Here is a 20737-nt window from a genome sequence, read left to right as displayed (position 1 = left end):
TATAAAATGGGAATAGCTACTCTGCAGGGTATCGTATAATGTGCAAAGAGCATGATGTAATCTGCAGAAATCTCGATAGGTGATACTTTGGAGATACTTTTTTCGCCATTCGTGAAATAGACTATTATGTTAAAACGAGTTATAGTAGATACTATGTGTCTATATATAACTGCAGTACAGCTGGAGTGGAATGATCGTTTTCCACCTTTTCCCCAGTTGGCTCACAACTTGTAGTGATAATTAGAATTAAATAAAAATGTCTATGTATATTGTATAGTTGATATTGCAGCTATGAAATGTCCCCGATCATAAAAAAAATCTCATTAATATTCGTACTTTCAAATTGTAGGTATAAATGTGTAATCTATTGACGCTATATACTCGTATATTTACAGAATCATACAATTTACTCCGCGGTATAAGCTCAGTCTCTCAATAATGTACCTAACGTAATATTCCATTGGTATTCTGAATAGTATAAACTTGAGCGGCGTATTTTAAATTCAAATTATTTACGAACAGTAAAACTTAAGCAGCTGTTACAATGTTTCCGGAAACATTAGATGGCGAACACTGAATGTGTATAATCCCGCTGGAATATATCTAACTAAAATATATGTGAATAGCGTGTATACGAGTAAATGCTTATAATGTCGTATCCGCTATATATATTATATATATGTTTCCTAACGCAGGTTATGAATTATGACCCGCGTCAAATAATTAAATAAAATAGATAATACGTATTTTAATAGATGAGATTCATACCTTTCGAATGATGTTCCACGTGAAACAATGTCCTCAGGCCATCCACGTCCATGTGCTCGTGTAACTGAAATCAAAAACAAAATATTTATTACTTGAGTACTCAAGTTTACCTGTGAACAATATTTTTATTAAAGTCTATTTCTATAAATTGTACGTAATAGCCATTTTGGTTGGAATGGCGTTTGACGACAATATTAGCTCGTGATTCGTATATTATGCACTTACATAAAATACTTGTATACATGTAAAGTCATACGGTTTGGTGTATTATAGAGACACTTAAAATATTGAGTTCAGTGATAAATCTGTGTGTAGTGTGTAGGTACGTATAATTTATATTACATATTATGAGTTCCAGCTGGGTGTCTAATTTTTCCGCCCTCGACCGATTTGATATGAGAACATAGGTAACAAATGTCTACGCTACGTACAGTTGTCTCGAGATATCTTTATGAGTTGCGTAAAAATGCATCCAGTCGAGCAATGTGAAGTCGCGATTGCGTAATGCATGGCGGAGATAATATCCTGCATTATACATAGGTACAGTAATTTAATACATCCGATTCAAAAGAGAAATAAATGTAGAAATCCCCGTCTCTGAGTGTATACACGTAGATACCTATATATAGGCACAGCTAACGAGTTTTTTTTTTTATTTCTTGTGGGAATAAAGTTCTTGACCGTGACATTAGAAAATGGCAACACTATAAAATGTGAGTAGCAAAAAGGTGTTGCAGACAGTTTTGCGATAAGATGCTTACACGGTTACTCCGCGACGACGCAAGAGTTCACTACCGTATGGAAATCGATAAACTTAGCTTTTGACATTCTGAGTGTTATAGACTTAATATAGGCTCTGTAGAAAAATTCTATAGACTTAACTCTGCAGTCGGCCGTTTAAAAAACAAAAACTGGACATCGCGTCGAAAAATATTTCGAGATTTCAATCTTCTGTACCTAATAGACTATTAAATAATGGTACTTATAAAAAAAGTAACCGGATACTAAACAACATATTATTATCCAACTTGCCCTCACATTATGACAGTTTTTCAACAGTGAGCGGTGCGGCGTACGATATGACGTACGTATATACTACGTACATTGTATACCTATCACGATGAGTCTCTTAACCTGCCCGCCATTCGAACATCAGGCATTCGGACCGCGCGTACAATAATGCGTTATTAAAATATATGTTCCGTATTTTATAGGTCCAGCACATGACGCCATGCATACACACGTATGCGACGAGATATAGGTACAGGTTCGTTAGCCCCGACGGCAGCCCATTGTTTAGGGTGGATATCGGTTGCCGCCGTCGCATTATACGGTCGACAAACCACACGGAATAGTAATATTATTATTTGTTATCACGATAACACAAAAAACCAGGACAATGAGAAAAGCATTATTTTGTTCAGCTGCAGTAGAGTGACGGATTACGGTCGAAAACGCTGAGGCCGACCTCGTCCCGTATAGAAGGTCGAGAACCACACTAGATGGCGGCTGAGGGTGACGTCGTCCCGTGTCCGTGTCTATAAAATTATGAGTATGTGTGTGTGTGTATGTGTTAGGATGTAAATTCTACATATATATTATATACGGAGTCCAAGGACTTAAAAAAAAAAAAAAACCGACAAAATTATAATGAATTCATCATAATATCGCGTACGGCCTGTCGAAGAGCTGATAACACCACAGGATCGTATCGCGACCACAAGGATTTTCGTTTACCTTGAGGAATGTCTCTCATGTGTCTTTATTATAATTGGTCACGTATATTGAGCCAACGACACCGCAGAAAGCGCGAATTTGCCCACGTGGTCATGATATACATACGATGACGATTCGGATCATTAACCGTTCGGCGAAAGTTGGCGCCATGAATTTAAAAAAAAAAAAATTGTAATATTATAAGTCGAAATTATCTGCAAATGTATGGAAATGCGTGAACTGTTATTAAACACTTTCATCGTCTTCCGATCGTAAAGGTAAACGATTAGGTACGGACAAACGTTGATCAGCGATATAAAAAACACACAATATAATGCGCGTACGCTGTTCTTAAGTAATATAAATTCATTGTGGAATAACACTATATACGTCAATTATTCATTATTTTTTTTTTTTTTATGATTATCTTTTATGAATTTCAATTTTGTAGATAATAATCGTGAATCGTAACTAAACAAGACCTTCAATTATCATAAATCATCTTCCGTGTAGAATCGCTTTAAAACAAACATAATTTAAGGTTGAAACAATATAATATTATTGTTATACATATTTATTATTTATATTATTCTCGCGATTAAAGTTTGGTATAGCATTACGTCGAGTAAATAAAAAACGCGAAAAAACTATTGAATAATAACATAAACATTATTTTGAATATACTTAATGTTATATATACTGAGAAAGAGAGGTAGAGAGAGAGAGAGAGAGAGATCTTCGTGACATGGACTGATTTTTGTTAGCTAATCGATGTGAACTTTTATATTTTACATAAAATCGAGCTAAATCGGTTTTGAACAGTAATAATAATTATTGTTTATTAGGCATTAAAGAGACAACGTATAGTCGATTATTATGTCGATTTAGGATTGGAACACTATGCCGCAGTCGACTTATTGCGGATTATTACCATTTACAGGTAACGCGTGTACGAGAAACGAAATAGAAAATTATTTTTGAATAATCGTAAACGCGTTTCGATTATTACTATCGAATGACAATAACGCGCCGTGCGCACACAATCCTTGAAACAATAGGGCAATCGACCGAGGTGGTATCGATGCGGTGGCGGTGCCTGCACGGGAGGAGGTCGTCAATCGTGACAAAACGATCGACGACGATTTACCGCACCGTTGGAATTTTGTTTCGTTTCGAGTATTTCAGTTCGCGGGTCGCGTGTCCCGATCGAGATTTGCGGTCGGACGTTTGAACGTTTGACTGATGTAGGTGCAAAGTATAACAATACAATATATTATTATGTAGTTATTAGATATTCGAATTGATTTTTGCTCGTTTTCGCCAATATAATGATATATATATATATATATATAATACGCTGCGAACTCGCGAGTCACGACCGCTGCAGGTGTAGGTGCCTACAGATATATATACAATTTAATGTACACGGGTTATGTATGTGTACGACATAAATGTGCCGGGTTTGACGCAATTGCCTTGCCCTCCTATAACGATCAGGCTGCAAGCGACGGGTCCAGTTTCGTTTTTGACATTGTGTATTTTATATACCCATATAATATATATATGTATATGTATATATTATAATAAAAAAAATATCTCGATCGAATCTGCTGCGATTACGTCGCTATACAATTTATATACACTGCGTGTCTGTGTTCGTATCTACCGCCACGCGTGTGTATAATAATAATATTGTTATCATATGCGTATTCCAAAGTAGTTCACTATTTACACTTGCGTAAAAAACCCGATCGGCAGTGCACGCGTATTATTGTTAGCCTGCAGTCGGCGACGGTAAAAGAGTAAAACACACACGTTTAATATATCGCGGCAGGCGGCGACGGTATAATAATGATATGGTAACAAAAAAAAAAAAAAAAAACGTTGTTTTACTGTGTACATAATATTATAATACATAGGCCGGGCAGACACCTGCGGCGCGACATGAACCAATTTCTGTAATACGAACTAGCTATATGGGTTGTCGCCGTTTACGTTCAACTTGTATATTATTGTACATTATAATATTACTTGCTTGCTTCATTTGCATATACGCGTTTCCTACGTCAGGTTATCATGGAGGGGCGAGAAGGGATGAAGGAGACAACCGACGCCCCCTGCAGTAAACGACTAACCACTCTACATAATATGTACTCGTACTTTGTCACCAAGGTCGGGGGTCGCGTATTAGTAATTTATATATATTTGTATAATAATTCTTGTATTCAGTAATGAAGACAAAGCTATTATAGGGATATTATAGACCTTTACATACATGCAGTACAAATTAAATGTGTATATATATATTATATATCATATTTTTGTTATTACCGTGTTGGCGAATATCTGCGATGCGAACGCTGTTATGCTGATGAAACTCCATGTCGATAGTATTACCATGGCGGCAATTCGAGGCCGGGCCCGCGGTGGTGGTGTTGGGGTTGCGGGCACGTTACAGACGTCTTTTGTGGTCGCCGGTCATTCGGGATAAACGAGCACCTCTGTCGTCGCCAGGCTGCAAATTACAAACGAAATAATATTATATCATAAATGGTTACTAAACGCGAGTATTACACGGTGCACATTAATAATAATTGTGATCATACATATAGCTGCTAATTAATAATAGGCTTCAGCACGTCACACGGAAGGAAGTGTACACGGTTTACAAAGACGATCGGCGCGTGAAGTTAACTTTGTATCATAACACACGACAACGTAGCGATATCGCGCGTGGCGCAGTAGTAATGCACATACCTGTACAATGTAGGTATGTATATTATAATTGAACGATAAGCCGAATTTTTCCGTGTGTAATTAGACGGGTTTGAGTATAATTTAATGACGAATGTATTATATATATGTGTGAATACCGCGTCTGTATGCGTTTGCGTCCGCATTGTTTATGATATATTATTATAAAATAAAATTTAATGTGCAGGTAAAAACAATATTATAACCGGAAGAAGAGTTTCGCATACATCCTATCGCTGGTAAAGGCGTGCGCATGTACACACACACACACACACACATACCAGGTATAACAAGGCGTAAAATCGTAATCATAATAAATATGGATGAATATTATATTCCACGCTTCGTGCACACACGCGCACGCGGATATACGTTTATTCGTTTTCATTCGCTATAGAGGTATTATATCCTCGCGGATGCGATGTAGGTATATGGTATTAAATGTTTTATACACACGTGTCACACACTTTCGCATTCCGGATGTCGAAAAGCGTATTCTAATTTGACATATTGACCGATCTGTGGGTGTGATCGTCACGAGCGGACAATCCACGAGTTCTATGTAGCGATTTGATTATCGAATTAATTGTATGAAGTATTCGAATTTGTATGGTATTAGACCGAAAAAATAGAGCCAAAACTATCGAGTGTTTCAAAAACTACAGCGATAATTCTACATAACGAATTGACGACAAAGAAATGAATGTATATTTGTATATCTTAACCCCGCTATCAAACGTCTAACGGTTTTAAAAATAATTATTCTTCAGACATCCATTAAGATCTTAATATCGTGACAATGGTCTAGAATAAAACATTTAGAAAAGTTTATAAGATAAGATGCGATCTGTACCGGTGAACACTTAATTGTCCGTCGCAACATTATGTAATATTTAATATAAAATCCGAAGAAAAAGTTTATGAAAATTTCAGTTTTATAAGCTACAATACGATTTCTATCTTTGCATCGCTGTAAACACGTTGTCATAAATATAACAAACGGCCTGGACGGATAATAAAAAAATAATTACTTTAATAAAAAGTAGCAAAAATTATTATGACCAGAGATCGGTAAAATCATTATTATTATTATTTTATTGTAAATATATTTTTTTGCATGAGATTATAGATTTTCAGAGATGTTAATTTTTTTAGTTTTATGCAATTTTTATAAAAGCTGAGAATTTATACATTTTTCGAAATAAATTTGTATAATTTTATCTGTTGCATCTATATGCAAGTTCATTAGAATAGTTTAAATATAAATAATATTATAATAATATATTTAATATTTAAATATTTTCTAAAGACAATAGATCTGATAATGGATGGCTAACTTTATACTATATAAATATATTTTCTCCACTGTAATAACTGTATGACAGTTATTACTATTATTAAAAACCTCGATAAATGTTGAGAAATTCAGAAAAATTAGCAAATGCAATAACTGCAACAATAATCACTGTTAATAAATGATAACACAACATAGTAATTATTACTATTACGTTATGACATTTACAATAAAATGTTTTATTACCATAACACAATATTTGGTACAGCAATGGTTTTTCTTTCTTAATTTTACGTCACGACGATACTATAACATATACTTACTGTGAATTATTATTGTACACGAGTACAAAAACATTGTCAGTGAATATTGAATATAATATTATACACTTATAATTATTGTAGGGTGTAATAAATAATTATGCGCAATTATGAAACGTTATAATATAGATGATAATATTATAATTTATAATGATTTTGCTATTGTACGATTTTCGACAAGAAACCATGGCGTTCAAAACGCGCGCATTACTATATTCATCTACGTAAAACGAATTCAGAAATATATTCTTTACGGTCCCGCGTATACTTATACCTTGTATGGGTAATACTACTAATACTCGGCGAAGACGTTTTGAAAAGCGTTCGCCTTGTAAGAAAAATCAGTAATTATTACAAGAACGGGCTGTTGTTATTATTATTATTATTAAAGCGTATCAAATTAAAATATGCTTTGTGGTTTATACATATACATGTGTATTATGTATATACACACAGGTTTTGTTTAAAACCGGCTACCGGTTACTGCTCTGTGCGCGTGTGTTCGATAAACACGATGATGATAATAATAACAATAATAATAATATGATATGGAAACAATGACTCGTATAAGGGACAATGAACAGATAATAGGCACTTTATACATTATATATTATATTATATATGATTACACATATAGGCATCGAATATGTATACTTCGTAATTTTTCTAATACGTACGACGCCGTGTTAAGTATAGTATCTTCATGCACAAATGCATAGGTACACGTTTCAAGGGCGCTCGTAATTATTACAATTTATATCATACCGCACACACGCCGGCTGTATGCCATAATAATGATAGCATATTACAGTGTACCTATACAATTATAATTATCGTATAAACACATAATATCAGACATTTCATAACTGAAACCCATTATAGTGAAACGCGCGACACACGTCACCGTTATAATATATCTGTCATTGGGACCCGTTAGGAAATTATCTATATATATATATAGGTACCTCCTACGAACACGATTTTTCCGTATATTTAGTAATGCCTGGCCGGCAATTTTCTGGATTTTTCGAGAGAAAAACGATCGTCCACGTCGCACTGCAGAAATCGCGTGAGACGGAATTTCGAGTTTGTTTCGGCGCGTTACAAATTATATTAGAATACTGCAGGTCGGAGACGTCGCCGTCGGACTGTCCAGCGGGCTTTCACGTCGATTCGCGATCGCCGAAAACACGCAATCTCGGGTAACCATAAACCAAGTATATAAACTTGCAAGTATACCCGTATATATATATATACGTTTGTCGACAGAGAGATTCTATATGCGGGCGCAACGAACTCGGCGTGATCCACGACCAGCGCGAGACCTTATAAATGCAACCGCATAACGCAACAATTATAATATATTACAAATTCGGAAGCCAAAATCGACGTCCGTGTAGTGTGCAGTGTACACATACCTACCCATAATACAATAATAATAATAATAATAATAATAATATACAGCAGCGGTACCGGCACACATACTCTTATGTTATACGTTATTATGTATACAATATACATCTGTCGCCGTCGTCGGTCTGCCGTTGCCTGTTGCTGCTGGCACGGCGCCAAAACGCAAAAGTGCAAAACCAATATACACGCCGTGCGCGTATCATATATTTATAATATATATATATATATATATACCTTACCTATACCTACATTCATATTATAATAATTAATAATGTCTTATAAAACGACTATACGATCTGCCGACGTTGTAATATTATTTTCTTGGGCCCCGTCCAAACCCGGCGACGTGTATTTTTCGTTTAACACGTTTTATCGGGATCCCGTGCGTCGCACCGTTCTCGTTCGTCCGCTCCGCCTCACGTAGGTATCCGATGTCTGCAGCAGCCGCGCACGGCAAATTAAACGTTTGTACCTACATATACGATTTATACGACACACGCGATATACCCACGACACGACTTATACACCAATGATGTATATTACGTATACATACAACACGACGGAATTATGGTTTCTGCGTCGCCGTGCAGCGAAACTGCACCGGCAGACAAATTACGTACCGGCGGCGTTATAGATATATATGTACACACACACACTGCAAGTATATACGCTTGTACAGGGTGTTTGTGCCGGAGTGGTCGACGTATGCGACGACATTGTTATTACTCGATTATTGTGATTTAATCGAAATTATTTTTCCGCACTGCAGTTTTCTTCTAATCTTCGAGGTTTTTTTTTTTTTTTCAATTTTTTATCGGTTAGGAAACGATAAATTTTCTTTTTTCGCAGGTCGCGTCCTCTTCCACAATTCGCGCAAATTTGAATGTTAATTATTCTATAATGTTTGTGTCTTTGCGTTTCTTAAAAATCGATAAAGCCGACGATTTATATACAAAACTTATTTGTTTTCAAATAAATAAATTCTCAAACTTGATACGTATGAGTACAGCTTAATATAGAACACATTGTAAACGTTATAGAGAAATGCATGCGTACACGCGTAATTATTCGACGATTCACGGGCGGAAGACTATGCACGAGTTTGAATACTGCGAACACTCTGTATATACTCGATTTTCGCGATATTTAAATACGAATTACAATTTACAGGCCTCCATTGGTGTGCGGTACTTGTACGTCCATCGTCTGACGTCTCTCATTCTGGACGAAAGCCTGCAGTTCCGTAAAAACGATAAAGACGCGGTTATACTATAAAATAATATATTAACACCCCGCAATATCGAAGTTAAAATAATATGATAATATTAAAATAAACTAGTTTTCTTTGAGTTTTTTCAAAAGCGTCCGATCGTCGGAGCACACAAATGGTTCGATTTCCATTTTAGAATTTATCATCATACGCACATTAAATATAAACGGCGTGCCGGTGTCCGTGAGCCCTATTACAATTATTTTACTCCAGTAGGTTAATTTATATAAAGTATTTTATAAATTACTTAATCACCTCCGGTCTCATTGTATACATTTTCGGGCGATAAATACTTTCATTAACTGCACTAACAATAGCACTATAGATCAACGGTACTTATATATACTTGTGTATGTTATATATTTACGGGCCAGCAATTACGGCTGCACCAGACGGGAAAACGTGTTTCGTTGGCAAATAGTGAAAATATTATTACTGATCGATTAGTCATTTAAAAAAAAATTAAAAACAATTTTCAATTTATTATGATTTATATATTTCAAACAATGAAAATCTTTCTCTGTTTGACCGCTGATATTACATTTGACTCCGTTTCGATGTAAACATTTTTTTAGACATACCATTCACGCGAATACAAAAGTATCGTTTGAAATATATCGTAATACTATTGCAAATCGTACATTAATGAAAATTAACCAAACGTCAAAAAAACAAATCGTGAATGATTTGTGTGCGTAACATGTTAATATATTGCAGCAATCGAAAACCACGATAGGGTTCGCATGATTTTACTATTAGGGTTTTGGGTTTATTGCATTTTTGTGACTCGATGTCGTCATAAATAATCGAGGTTTAACTTAAAAATTTGTGAAAAATATAATGTATTCAAATCGTATAGGTTAGCTGTATTATCCACTTAAACTTTCTAATTAAATTGGCCAGTTTATTCTAACACAAAAACGGATCACAGAGTTTTACTTTTATTATGTTATTATTATCCTACTGTGAATTGTGTAAAACGTGAAAGTTTGTGTGTGTGTTTTTAAGTATAATTTGCTATGTATCTATTTATAATAATATTGCATTGACTACGTACGAAATTCAATTAATTATAATATAATTAATGTATATATATATATATATTTTTTTTTTAAACTCAATTCTAATTAGTTTACAGCTATTATTATATATTACTAATATATATAAATAAAATAAACGCGTCTTATTGGCAATCGTCAGACTGCAAGAACTCTTCACGTGATGTAGCCAGTATTATCATCACGAACGAAGCGAATAAATGAACAAAAAAAAACCATTAACGATGAGTGCGTGTGTACTACCAACGATTACCTATATACATATTATATATATAAAATAGGTACCTACCTATTATGTATACATGTCGTTATGTGTTGCTTAACGTTTAACTATATTATCAAATTGGTCAAGGAATCGCCGGCGAGGTGATTCGCTCGTCAATTATTATTATTATCATATTATAGCTATATAGTATTGCGAAGTTATCGATCGCTTTATAATTGACATAAAATATTATCATCGGTATATCATATACGACCGTCATTATATAAAAGTAAAAAAAAATAAATAAATTTTACCTCATTATCGTTGGGCACTAGTCAACGAGAGTTTTTCATTAGTTATAATTTATATTACTATACGTGTATGTATAATATTATACAGTAGGTAATAGATATGTGCATTTATAGAAAATTGAGTAACCCTAAACGATACATAGTATGAATGCAATTTTTTTAAAACTTAATATTGGACTAATAGCTCATATTTCCCATTCCCATTACAAAATATATATACATACACTTATCATCAAATGCTCCGGGCTGCAGATTGTGGAAAATATCATGGTTTTTGTAATTTTTGTTAGTATACTATAACTAATACAGGCATCTAATAAATAATTGTATGGTTAATTAAATGTATATATTTGTTAGTCAAAAATAAAATAATGTTTCTGTTTCAAAAAAAAAAAAACTTAAAAATATGGTAATTTTTTAGAAGTACCTACTCCGGAAAGAAGCACGAGCTGGGGTAGTTTTTAAATACGGAATATCCTTATAGATATTACATGAAAATAGATCTTGAATACGATTGTACCTATACAAAAATTGTTTTGATTATTTTCATATATAAAATAAAATCGATGTATTTTATGATTTTTATGTGATACGTAAGTGACAATACCTACGTATTATGTAAGTCTTGTACAATCACTGACGTCTGATAGGTACTTTATTTATTTCGTGCGCAGCGTTAATTCGATGTACGAATATAATATACGTTAAAGTACGTAAAAATGACCTATATATATATATATATATATATATACACTAACGTTTTATTTAATATTTTTTTTTCGGGAAATTGTTTATAGGTAATAAATACTTATAATTGTTTATGTAATAATATCGTATATCACGATATCGTACAAACACAGTGGAAAGAATCTCTGTAAATATCGTGTGCGCGCGTTGACACAAAGTATACTTGGTGCTGTACAAAAACGATGTCGAAATGACTTTATTGTTTCATATTTTTCGGTACGTTTGGATAACTACGTGATATAATTGCGATCCGCGGACTTGATACGCATAAACGATCTCTCTGTATACGTTATGACTTATAATCTGATGGTATCGATATGCGGCGTTGATTGGATTTGGACGGACGAAGAGAAACCGAAGAAAACGTACGATAAAAATGTCGGACGAGTAGTGGCAGGGGGGGGGGGGGGTAAAACAAAATTCGTTTTTCCAACTAATCGAATGTAGTAGATATATATTATATAGATGTATGTATAGGGTTTACGGTGGTATGATACACAACGTCAGCAATGTAACAATAATATAATACGACTCGTATAAAAATAATAATATAATACAATACAGACGGGCTGGAAAAGCGGTGGCAAGACACGAATACTCGTATAATGCACTTACGTATTACCTACACTTCAACACGCTGCGGCGACGCCCTTTACGGCCGATACACACACACACACACACACACACACACAGAACACACACACACACACACACACAGAACACCACCAGAGGCTCACGAATTCGAAAACCGTATTACACAAACTCCGTGTCGTCGACTTTACGTCTTTGTGTTGTCATTATTTATATACGCACAATACGCGGCGGTTTACAACTCTGCAGCGGCATTACACCGAGCCAGTTTAATGTACACGCGTGTGTGTATACCTATAATATAGCTGGCATCTCATGTCTCATATTATACATATACATAATATACATGCGTATATGTGAGACGCGATAATATAATTATATTATTATTATTATTATTATTATTATTATAATATCAGTCGTACACACGAATAATCACAACAATCATGACCGTAATATAATAATGTGGCGCGTGCGTTTTTTTTTTTTCGACCGCCGCCGCCGCAGCCGCCGTCCACCTGTTGCTTTCACTCTCTCGCGCCGCCGACGCCTTCGCCCGGCGCACGGTGTGTGTGCGCTTATACCCGTGCGCGCGAGAAACGTCAGAAACGTATACATACACACACATATTATTATTATTATATCCGTCGACGTTTTTACTTTCTAGCCGCTATGTGCATATAATAATAGTAATAATAATAATAACACAATAACATAATATCGTATTATATAGCAGCAGCGACGGCGGCGGCGGCGGCGGCAGCAGCAGCGGCAGCAGCGTTAAAGCCGTCTGGAGGGCACACACGCTTTTGACCATCACGATCGCCTTCAAGGTCGTCCCGCCGTACCGCGCGATCTCGCATGTAATAATAATATTGTACGTATATGATGGGCGGTGTGCACACACGACGCTGCAGTCGTACCGCGAACAGAGAAATGCGCGTGGCACTTCCGATTTCGTAACCACATTCGAATCACGGTGTGCAGCACCGGGTGATAGTAAAATTTCTTCCTAGACGACGACGGCCGTTATCGTACGCCACGCGTTATTATTGTCGTCGGCGTAGCCGCAGGTTTTTCTTTTTTTTTTTTGCGCGGAAAAACCCGCGGCGGAAAACCCGTCAACCCCGTCGATCGTGCTTCGAGGACTGACCGAGACGCGCTCCCGGGACGTCGTTATAACATTGTATGTTATATCTGAAAATCGTCGCGACAAACCGGTCGGTCTCGAGTCGTGTCAGGATATTGTTATAAAACATACACGCGTGTTTATATGTATATAATATGTACCTATTATTATTTTTTTTCTCGTCTTTTTGCCGCAGGTCGTCCGCTTTTCTCTCTGTGAATAAATTATTATATTATTTAATGTGGCTGCAGAAGCAGCAGAAGCATCTGCAGTGAGCCGTTTTCTTGTAATCTCGTTGCCGCCGAAGACTGAAGCCTGCAGCACGGAGCTAACGAAGAACGTGTTTATTTTAATAGTGTTCGCGAGTTGCGATAATCGGGCTTGCAGCCGCGGTACACGCGGTATTCGCAACGTCCACTGTTTAAGATACATAACTGCACGGAAATAAAACCAATTTTGCACGAATCTGCATGAAAAACGGTTACCGGCAATATAGTCTCATGGCAAACAGAGTTTTCGAAAAAAAAAAAAATAGTGTATCGTTCCGCTCAAACAATTAAATTCTTAATTTTTTTTTTATTCCCCGTGATCGAATAATGTGAGCGTTACGATAACATACTCACACGAATACAGATTTTCATTATTTTCAACAGAAAATTAAAATACGTCTTTTATATATATATATATATATGATATATCAGTTACCAGCTATTATACTTATTGAAGAAGTTAAGACTTTGAAAAATACCGACACCTGTGTACACTTAAATACAATTGTCTGTATAATGATTTTCTCTCTTTGTTTTGTAGTCTCGAGCACCAGGTAGTTTGTTATTAAAACACAAATCGAGTCTTGCAGAGGGTCATGTTTAAAAAATCTCTTATTTTCATGTAAGATTCTGTTGTATAAGACCCGACAGAGGAGGAAAATTATTCGTCGTCGTCTCGTGTGCAATGAGATTATCGTTGTGATGCGTGATTTATACATGGTTAATGGTTATATTTATTTTTTTCGCGAAACCACGATATCGATGAACGTAGAAATTCTAAGTAGAAACACTCAAAACTGGATTTGTTGATAACCGAAAAAAACAAACTGAAACGGAAACCGGTAATGAAAACTGGAAGACAATTCCAGTTTCAAAGTTCAGACGACACTTTATTATTCGATCGGTGATTGTTTTTTATTATTATTATTTTTTTTTTCTATTGCATTAAAGAGAAAATACAGTATAGCAATTGAAATCGAAATCCGCACGGTCGAAACTGTTATATTATATTGTATCGTCACCACAGTCGATTATATCATTGCGCGCTCTCTGTGCGCAAGCGCGTATCGCCGTATGATTCGCGTCCATAAAATATGTGTACAGCGTACTACAATATGTTAACACGCACAATTGCACAAACACGTGTATTTGTCGCTTAAACAGAGTGTCCCGCGAAAAACGACAAAGTAGTATAATATATTTGACAAAGTCTGAGTAAATCTCTAAACTCCTCAAAGAACTTAAGTCTATCATTAGCTCACTATACAACTCTTTTTAAAAACATTGATCCTTCATCATCTACTATTTCCATTCCATAATAGTAACGCCTTTCCTTTCGTTATTTTATTATCTTGTCAGTAATTATATTGTCATGTATTACAATGTGCTAAAATAATACGAGATATTATAACCTTTATTTTATATTTTAAACAGACGTTTGTCGATAATTAATAGTTAAAATTAATTTCTCGGTAAATTAAAAACAAAGTCGACTTAAATTAAACTGTTTCTGACACCATTTTATTCATATAATAATATGATATAATATTACAGCGATCTATATTTGTGCGATTTACGCTACGAAAAACGCCATTCACACTCAAATGCAATAAATATGATAACATTTTAATGCTCGTTCGTTTTTGTCGTTACGATCGAGTGAAGTCTTATCGTTTTGGGCCATACATTTATGGTGGCAAAATATTTAATTATTTTTATTCTTACACATAGTAATAATTGCAGTCGTTGTTTATTTCACGGCGAATTGTTGCGCCGGTAAACGGCAATAAACTGCAGTGCACTATATTATATTATTTAATTTACTGTATCGTTATCGATAGGATCGCGTACAGTTGTTACAGATGATAATATTCCACGCCAGCTAGAACGGATCGCAAACGTTATAATAGTGTTAAGCAATACATAAAATGATCATAAAAAATTGCTTAGTAGAATGTTTATAATAGATATATTATGCACAAGTGCTTTTTTGCGTTTCTCGCGTCTCGGCGTCTCGCGGCGTTTCGATTGCTGAGGTGAAAGCTATGCGTTCGGAGACTTGAATTCGTTCGAAAACCTTAAAATGCGTGTGAATACCTATACTATAACATAAACGCCATAAACACGGCAGTAATTGGCATTATAATCAGACACTCATCACATATCTCGTTAATATTTGTATTTCAGTTCTCGTTCACTCACTAGCGAGCCTTTACACGAGTCTCTATAATTTGATGATGGAAAATGTAGAACAAAGTATGAACGTATAACGAGTTGTAACAATAACAATATTATGATAAGATGGCATTCTATAACGACTGCTTTAGTGATTTTTTCATCGAATAAACGTTTTTATAATATAAACTTTAGAGGACTTTGATATATAACATCATTATAAAGTCTAATTATGACATCAACGAGCTGCAATCCCAGTCAGTAGGAATCAATATGTGAAATCTTCAATGTCGGTTCTGCGCTCCGACGGGTTTACTGTAATCTTATAATATATGTATATACGTAGTATGTTTTTGATCCTCTTACATCGTAACTGTTTATGCACACAGTGGTAGCGCACACGGTCATAGCCGAAACGTTGTGCGTGCACTTAATTTTTACGGTCCGAACCTCGTATTATGTATTATTATACAATATACATATTGCACATAACATTTCTATAGACTTTGCAGTGTATATATATTTATTTGATTAACAACATGTATATGAATACAATATATACGTTGCATGGTTTATAAGCACAATATTGCTGTGCCGACTTCACTACAACACGAACACTTCGTTATAGCCATTACAGCCGTACGCGTATATAGGCACCTATAAGTATAATCATAGACTTACGTCGCTGCGTACAGCACGCATAAATTAGATATATATATATATATATATATATAGACCACGCGAGGGGGAGATTACGAAAAATCGAAAATTCGAATGGACGACTATCGCGTAATGATGAAATTCGACACGGAGTCGATTAGCGGGACATTTCGCGGACTAGTGAAACGTCGTACTTTGTCGATGCAGCGGACAGTTAATATGTATACGATATACTATAACGCGTGGACTTTCGTGACTCGACGATCGAATTGTTTTTATTCCATTAAGTACGCATAAATAATTTCGGTATTGTGCGTTAGCGTTATACGCGTTTCAGCGCGGGGGCTTAGGTACGCGCTCCTCTCGTGGGCCGCGCGAGGTCGGCGGCCAATTTTTGCTTTGTGCGCTTTATATACAGCACAATCCGCGAAATGTCGCGTTATTACGCCGCGTTATACAATCGTCGTTATCGCCGTTTGTTATTATATTCCGCTTCTCGGGCGGACAACACAAAGGATATCTCGCATTATCAACCGTGAAACGCCGCACAGCTCTTGGCGGCAGGCGTAAGGTCGTTTCCCGCAAGGACAAGGTGGCTGCAGACCTTTCGCACGACGTCTATCACAACGCGCGCAACTATATTACTGTAACGCAGTACAACAGATAGCCATTATTGCGCACGATACGGATATTAATTACCCGGTAATTATTATATCGCGGTATAGGCACACTGCGAGCTACCGGGCGAGTTCACACACCAACGATAATATCGTTATATACACCGACTGCAGCAACGCCGCGTATTGTACGCATTGTTCGGCTTTCGTCAGCGAGGTTAAACCGTTTCCCTCGAACGAAAACGCCGATAAAAAGACACTCTAACCCTTACACCGTTCGCGTTACACAATACCGTCGACATGCGCGCGTGTATGTAATATAAGGTATATACCAACGTAATACGCGTATTGCGCGCTTACGTTGTTGACTGGATCGACAAACGTATCAATAATCGTTTTTCTAAATATTTTTATGATAATAAACACGAGAGATAATAAACGTGTAAGAGGCGCGCAGTTTTTTTGTAATTTTTTTTTTATAAATTTGTCGACACATGCAGTATTGATGTGTTTGTACGCCGAACGATAGTAAGAACAAAAAAACGAAACGAAACGAAACGAAACGAAACGAAAAACGCAACGATGCGCCGATATCGTACGTACGACTTATACGAGCATTGGAAAACTAAAATATTATTATGTGTACACGACCGTCAGTTAGGTAGGTAGTTATTATTTAACGCGTTTATTAAAAGTCAGCGGTTGGAAACGGTCGCAGAACCAGTTGTACGACGTCGGATAATATATAATATAATGTAACTTTTATAAACTGTATATTAGAAAGTACTTCTTCTACGTATAAACGATTTTTCGAACAAGTGAACAACCATAATTTTATATTATTGTTTTACACTGGCCCGTACAATATTACTAATTACTATTATACAGACCTATATTATATTAATGATTGGTCGGAGAATATATTAGGAATTATGATTCATGATTTGTCCCGCGGAAATCACATTTGCCGTTTTAGGCGAAAACGACATATATAACGAAATATACAAACAAACTACAAACTATAAAGTGCTTATTAAACTATATATGGTGATATTTTTTTTACTTAAACACAAACCGATGATTTGATTACATCTGTAAACGGTGGACACGCGCACAAAATTCGACTTCGGTTTTTGCTTCAATATTATATTATTATGATGAAATTCTTTTGCTTTCTATAATTTATATAGTACAATTCTTAAACTCAAATTTTATTTTATCACGAATGTTTTTTTTTTTTTTATGTATAAACAAGTATTTATTAGCAAAATGTTTTTAGATAGTTTAACGTATAAAACATTGAACATTGAGTTTTAATGATAAATTATTTATGATCTATCTAAAGTTTAAACGAACGAAATGAAAAACCAAAACCCTGTCGCGGTGTACCGGTTGTACAATGTACACTCTATATATATTATAAAATACATATCTCAATTATTCTCAGAAAAATGTTCACATCCCAGGTACCTATAATTTTATACTAATTGACGATTTAAAAAAAAAAAGGTAAAAATAACAAATTAAAAAAAATCTCGAAATCGAAATGTTTACAGACTGCAAATTGTCGAAACCGAGATGCAAAAAATCGATCGCAATGTAACCGGCTGTATGATATTTTATCGTATTAATTATTATTATTCGGAGTTCGTCGTAAACACATACCTAGCTTATATATATACGTATATACTTAAATATAATATAATATAGCCGTATAGTAAATAATTAGCTTATTGTTATAGTTTTTTTTTTCTTCCGCTGTCGTGTTCGAAGTTTTGAGAACCATCAGGTGGTTGCCAACCATTACGATTAGTTTCGTCATAAAAATATTACAGGTATTAAAAAAAAAAAAATATATATAAAAAACGTAAAAAACGATTGCATCGTTCGACATCCGCGCGCCGATATCCGTCTGCGTGCGTAACAGCCGACGACCCGTGACTCTCGCGATTGCACTGCGGGTTGTCACTGGCGCGGTCACAACAGCGCGCGAAAAAATAACTATACAAATAACATTATTATGAAGTAATACAAGTCCGCCGGTAATACATTGTTGTTATTATTATTTGTTATTGTTGTAAATCGCTGCCACGCCGCCGGACACCATCGCGGTTGACACATACATTGTTAAACCCACACCTGCGGCGTTGGCGGTGGCGCAAAAGAATTTTTTGTCCACTTTATCCTCGCCAAAGCTCACGACACTATCGATTTTGCATAATGAGTAGATTACACCACTGCGGTACGTTTATTATAACTATCGATATGTTTAGGACGATAACATGTGTTGTGTCGAAAACCCGTCTTTATATAGATCCCAAATACTATTTACAAGACGTGATTGTTTTGAATATTCGTTATTACAAAAAATGAAATTTTATTTTTGAAAATCTTTAATAATATCTACTATTATAGTTACAACTTTAGTTTCAATGTTTATAAATCGTCTTTTATTTTGTCACCCTCCTCGCACTTGTATTTGTTGGTAAGCGTTACATTGTCGCGAGTTGGTTTTTTTGTTGTGAAAATGTTGATATTGCATGAATATCGAAATATATATTGAAGAAGCATCTCTTGTTTTTATTTACAAGCATTTGCAATTTAATTAAACATTTTTTTTTACACTCGTTAAATTATACGATTGCACCCACCCAGTAGCTTGAAATTACTCGTAGTATGTGCAGTATGAAAAAAAAAAACAGTAAACAATATTAACAGCAACGTGACAAAATGGAATAAAAATGTTCACCGCGTTGTCACTGCTGTTATAACACGGCGCGTGCCACGGACATCACGATGTAATAATAATAATATAACCTTATATAATAATTAGGGCACGGATTTTAATGCTCTAAAAAATAAGACAAATTCCATTTCAAAACCACATTTAATAACGCAATAGCAAAATAATGAAATGCTGAATAATATCGAAAACTTGAAATAAAAGTTTTGTATTCTTTATGAATAATATTATGTTTTAGCTCATATTATGATACAGACGAATAATAATGTTGTGTAAAATAAGAAGTGAACTGTGAACAAAGACATTGGAATCATTGCAAAATGTCCAGGAATGTGGAAAAGTTGATGAAAAATGAGCTCGTGTTTGTTTTGCACTTAAAAAATGTAGGTACAGCATAAAGTGTAACGAGTTGGTAGGGATTCAAATGTGCAATAGCGGGTTTAAATTGATCACATACCGTACGTTTTATTACACGAAATCGTAAAAATCGTTACTTCGTTTTCGGCGTTTACGGCTCGACCGCGCGCCCGACCGATACACGGCCGGCGCAGCAGTATTAGATCACATAACACCGCTGTCGATTCGCGTAAATGCGCTTGACAAACTAACCTTTGGTTTTAGCGGCGTAACACTCGAGTGACCGCCGGGTGGATATTCGGTATTTATCCGCAACGGCAGCGGTCTAAGGTTGGCTTGGTAT

General features: G+C 35.4%; 1 protein-coding gene and 1 long non-coding RNA gene across 3 annotated transcripts in view; one reads left to right on the top strand and one right to left on the bottom strand.

Annotated features, from left to right (window-relative positions):
• The window catches only part of LOC112601193, a 32355-nt gene that overhangs the window by 4236 nt on the left and 7382 nt on the right, over positions 1–20737 (top strand). The gene's annotated exons all lie outside the window — the stretch shown is intronic.
• Positions 1–20737, bottom strand: part of LOC112601189 (A disintegrin and metalloproteinase with thrombospondin motifs 1) — a 51551-nt gene that overhangs the window by 27118 nt on the left and 3696 nt on the right. Inside the window, exons 2-3 of one of the 2 annotated variants that reach the window (XM_025348661.1) lie at positions 4816–4999; positions 769–832 (exon numbers count right to left, since the gene is read on the bottom strand). In XM_025348661.1, the coding sequence (XP_025204446.1) occupies positions 769–832; positions 4816–4884 (133 nt within the window). In that variant the 5' untranslated portion in view covers positions 4885–4999. Of the gene's footprint in view, positions 1–768; positions 833–4815; positions 5000–20737 lie in introns of those variants that run through there. The other variant, XM_025348660.1, reaches the window with a different exon arrangement.

The sequence above is a fragment of the Melanaphis sacchari genome, unplaced genomic scaffold (genome assembly GCF_002803265.2).
Source record: "Melanaphis sacchari strain LSU unplaced genomic scaffold, SCAv2.0 Contig76_pilon_pilon, whole genome shotgun sequence".
Classification (NCBI taxonomy): domain Eukaryota; kingdom Metazoa; phylum Arthropoda; class Insecta; order Hemiptera; family Aphididae; genus Melanaphis; species Melanaphis sacchari.
This window is presented reverse-complemented; position numbering and strand designations above follow the sequence as displayed.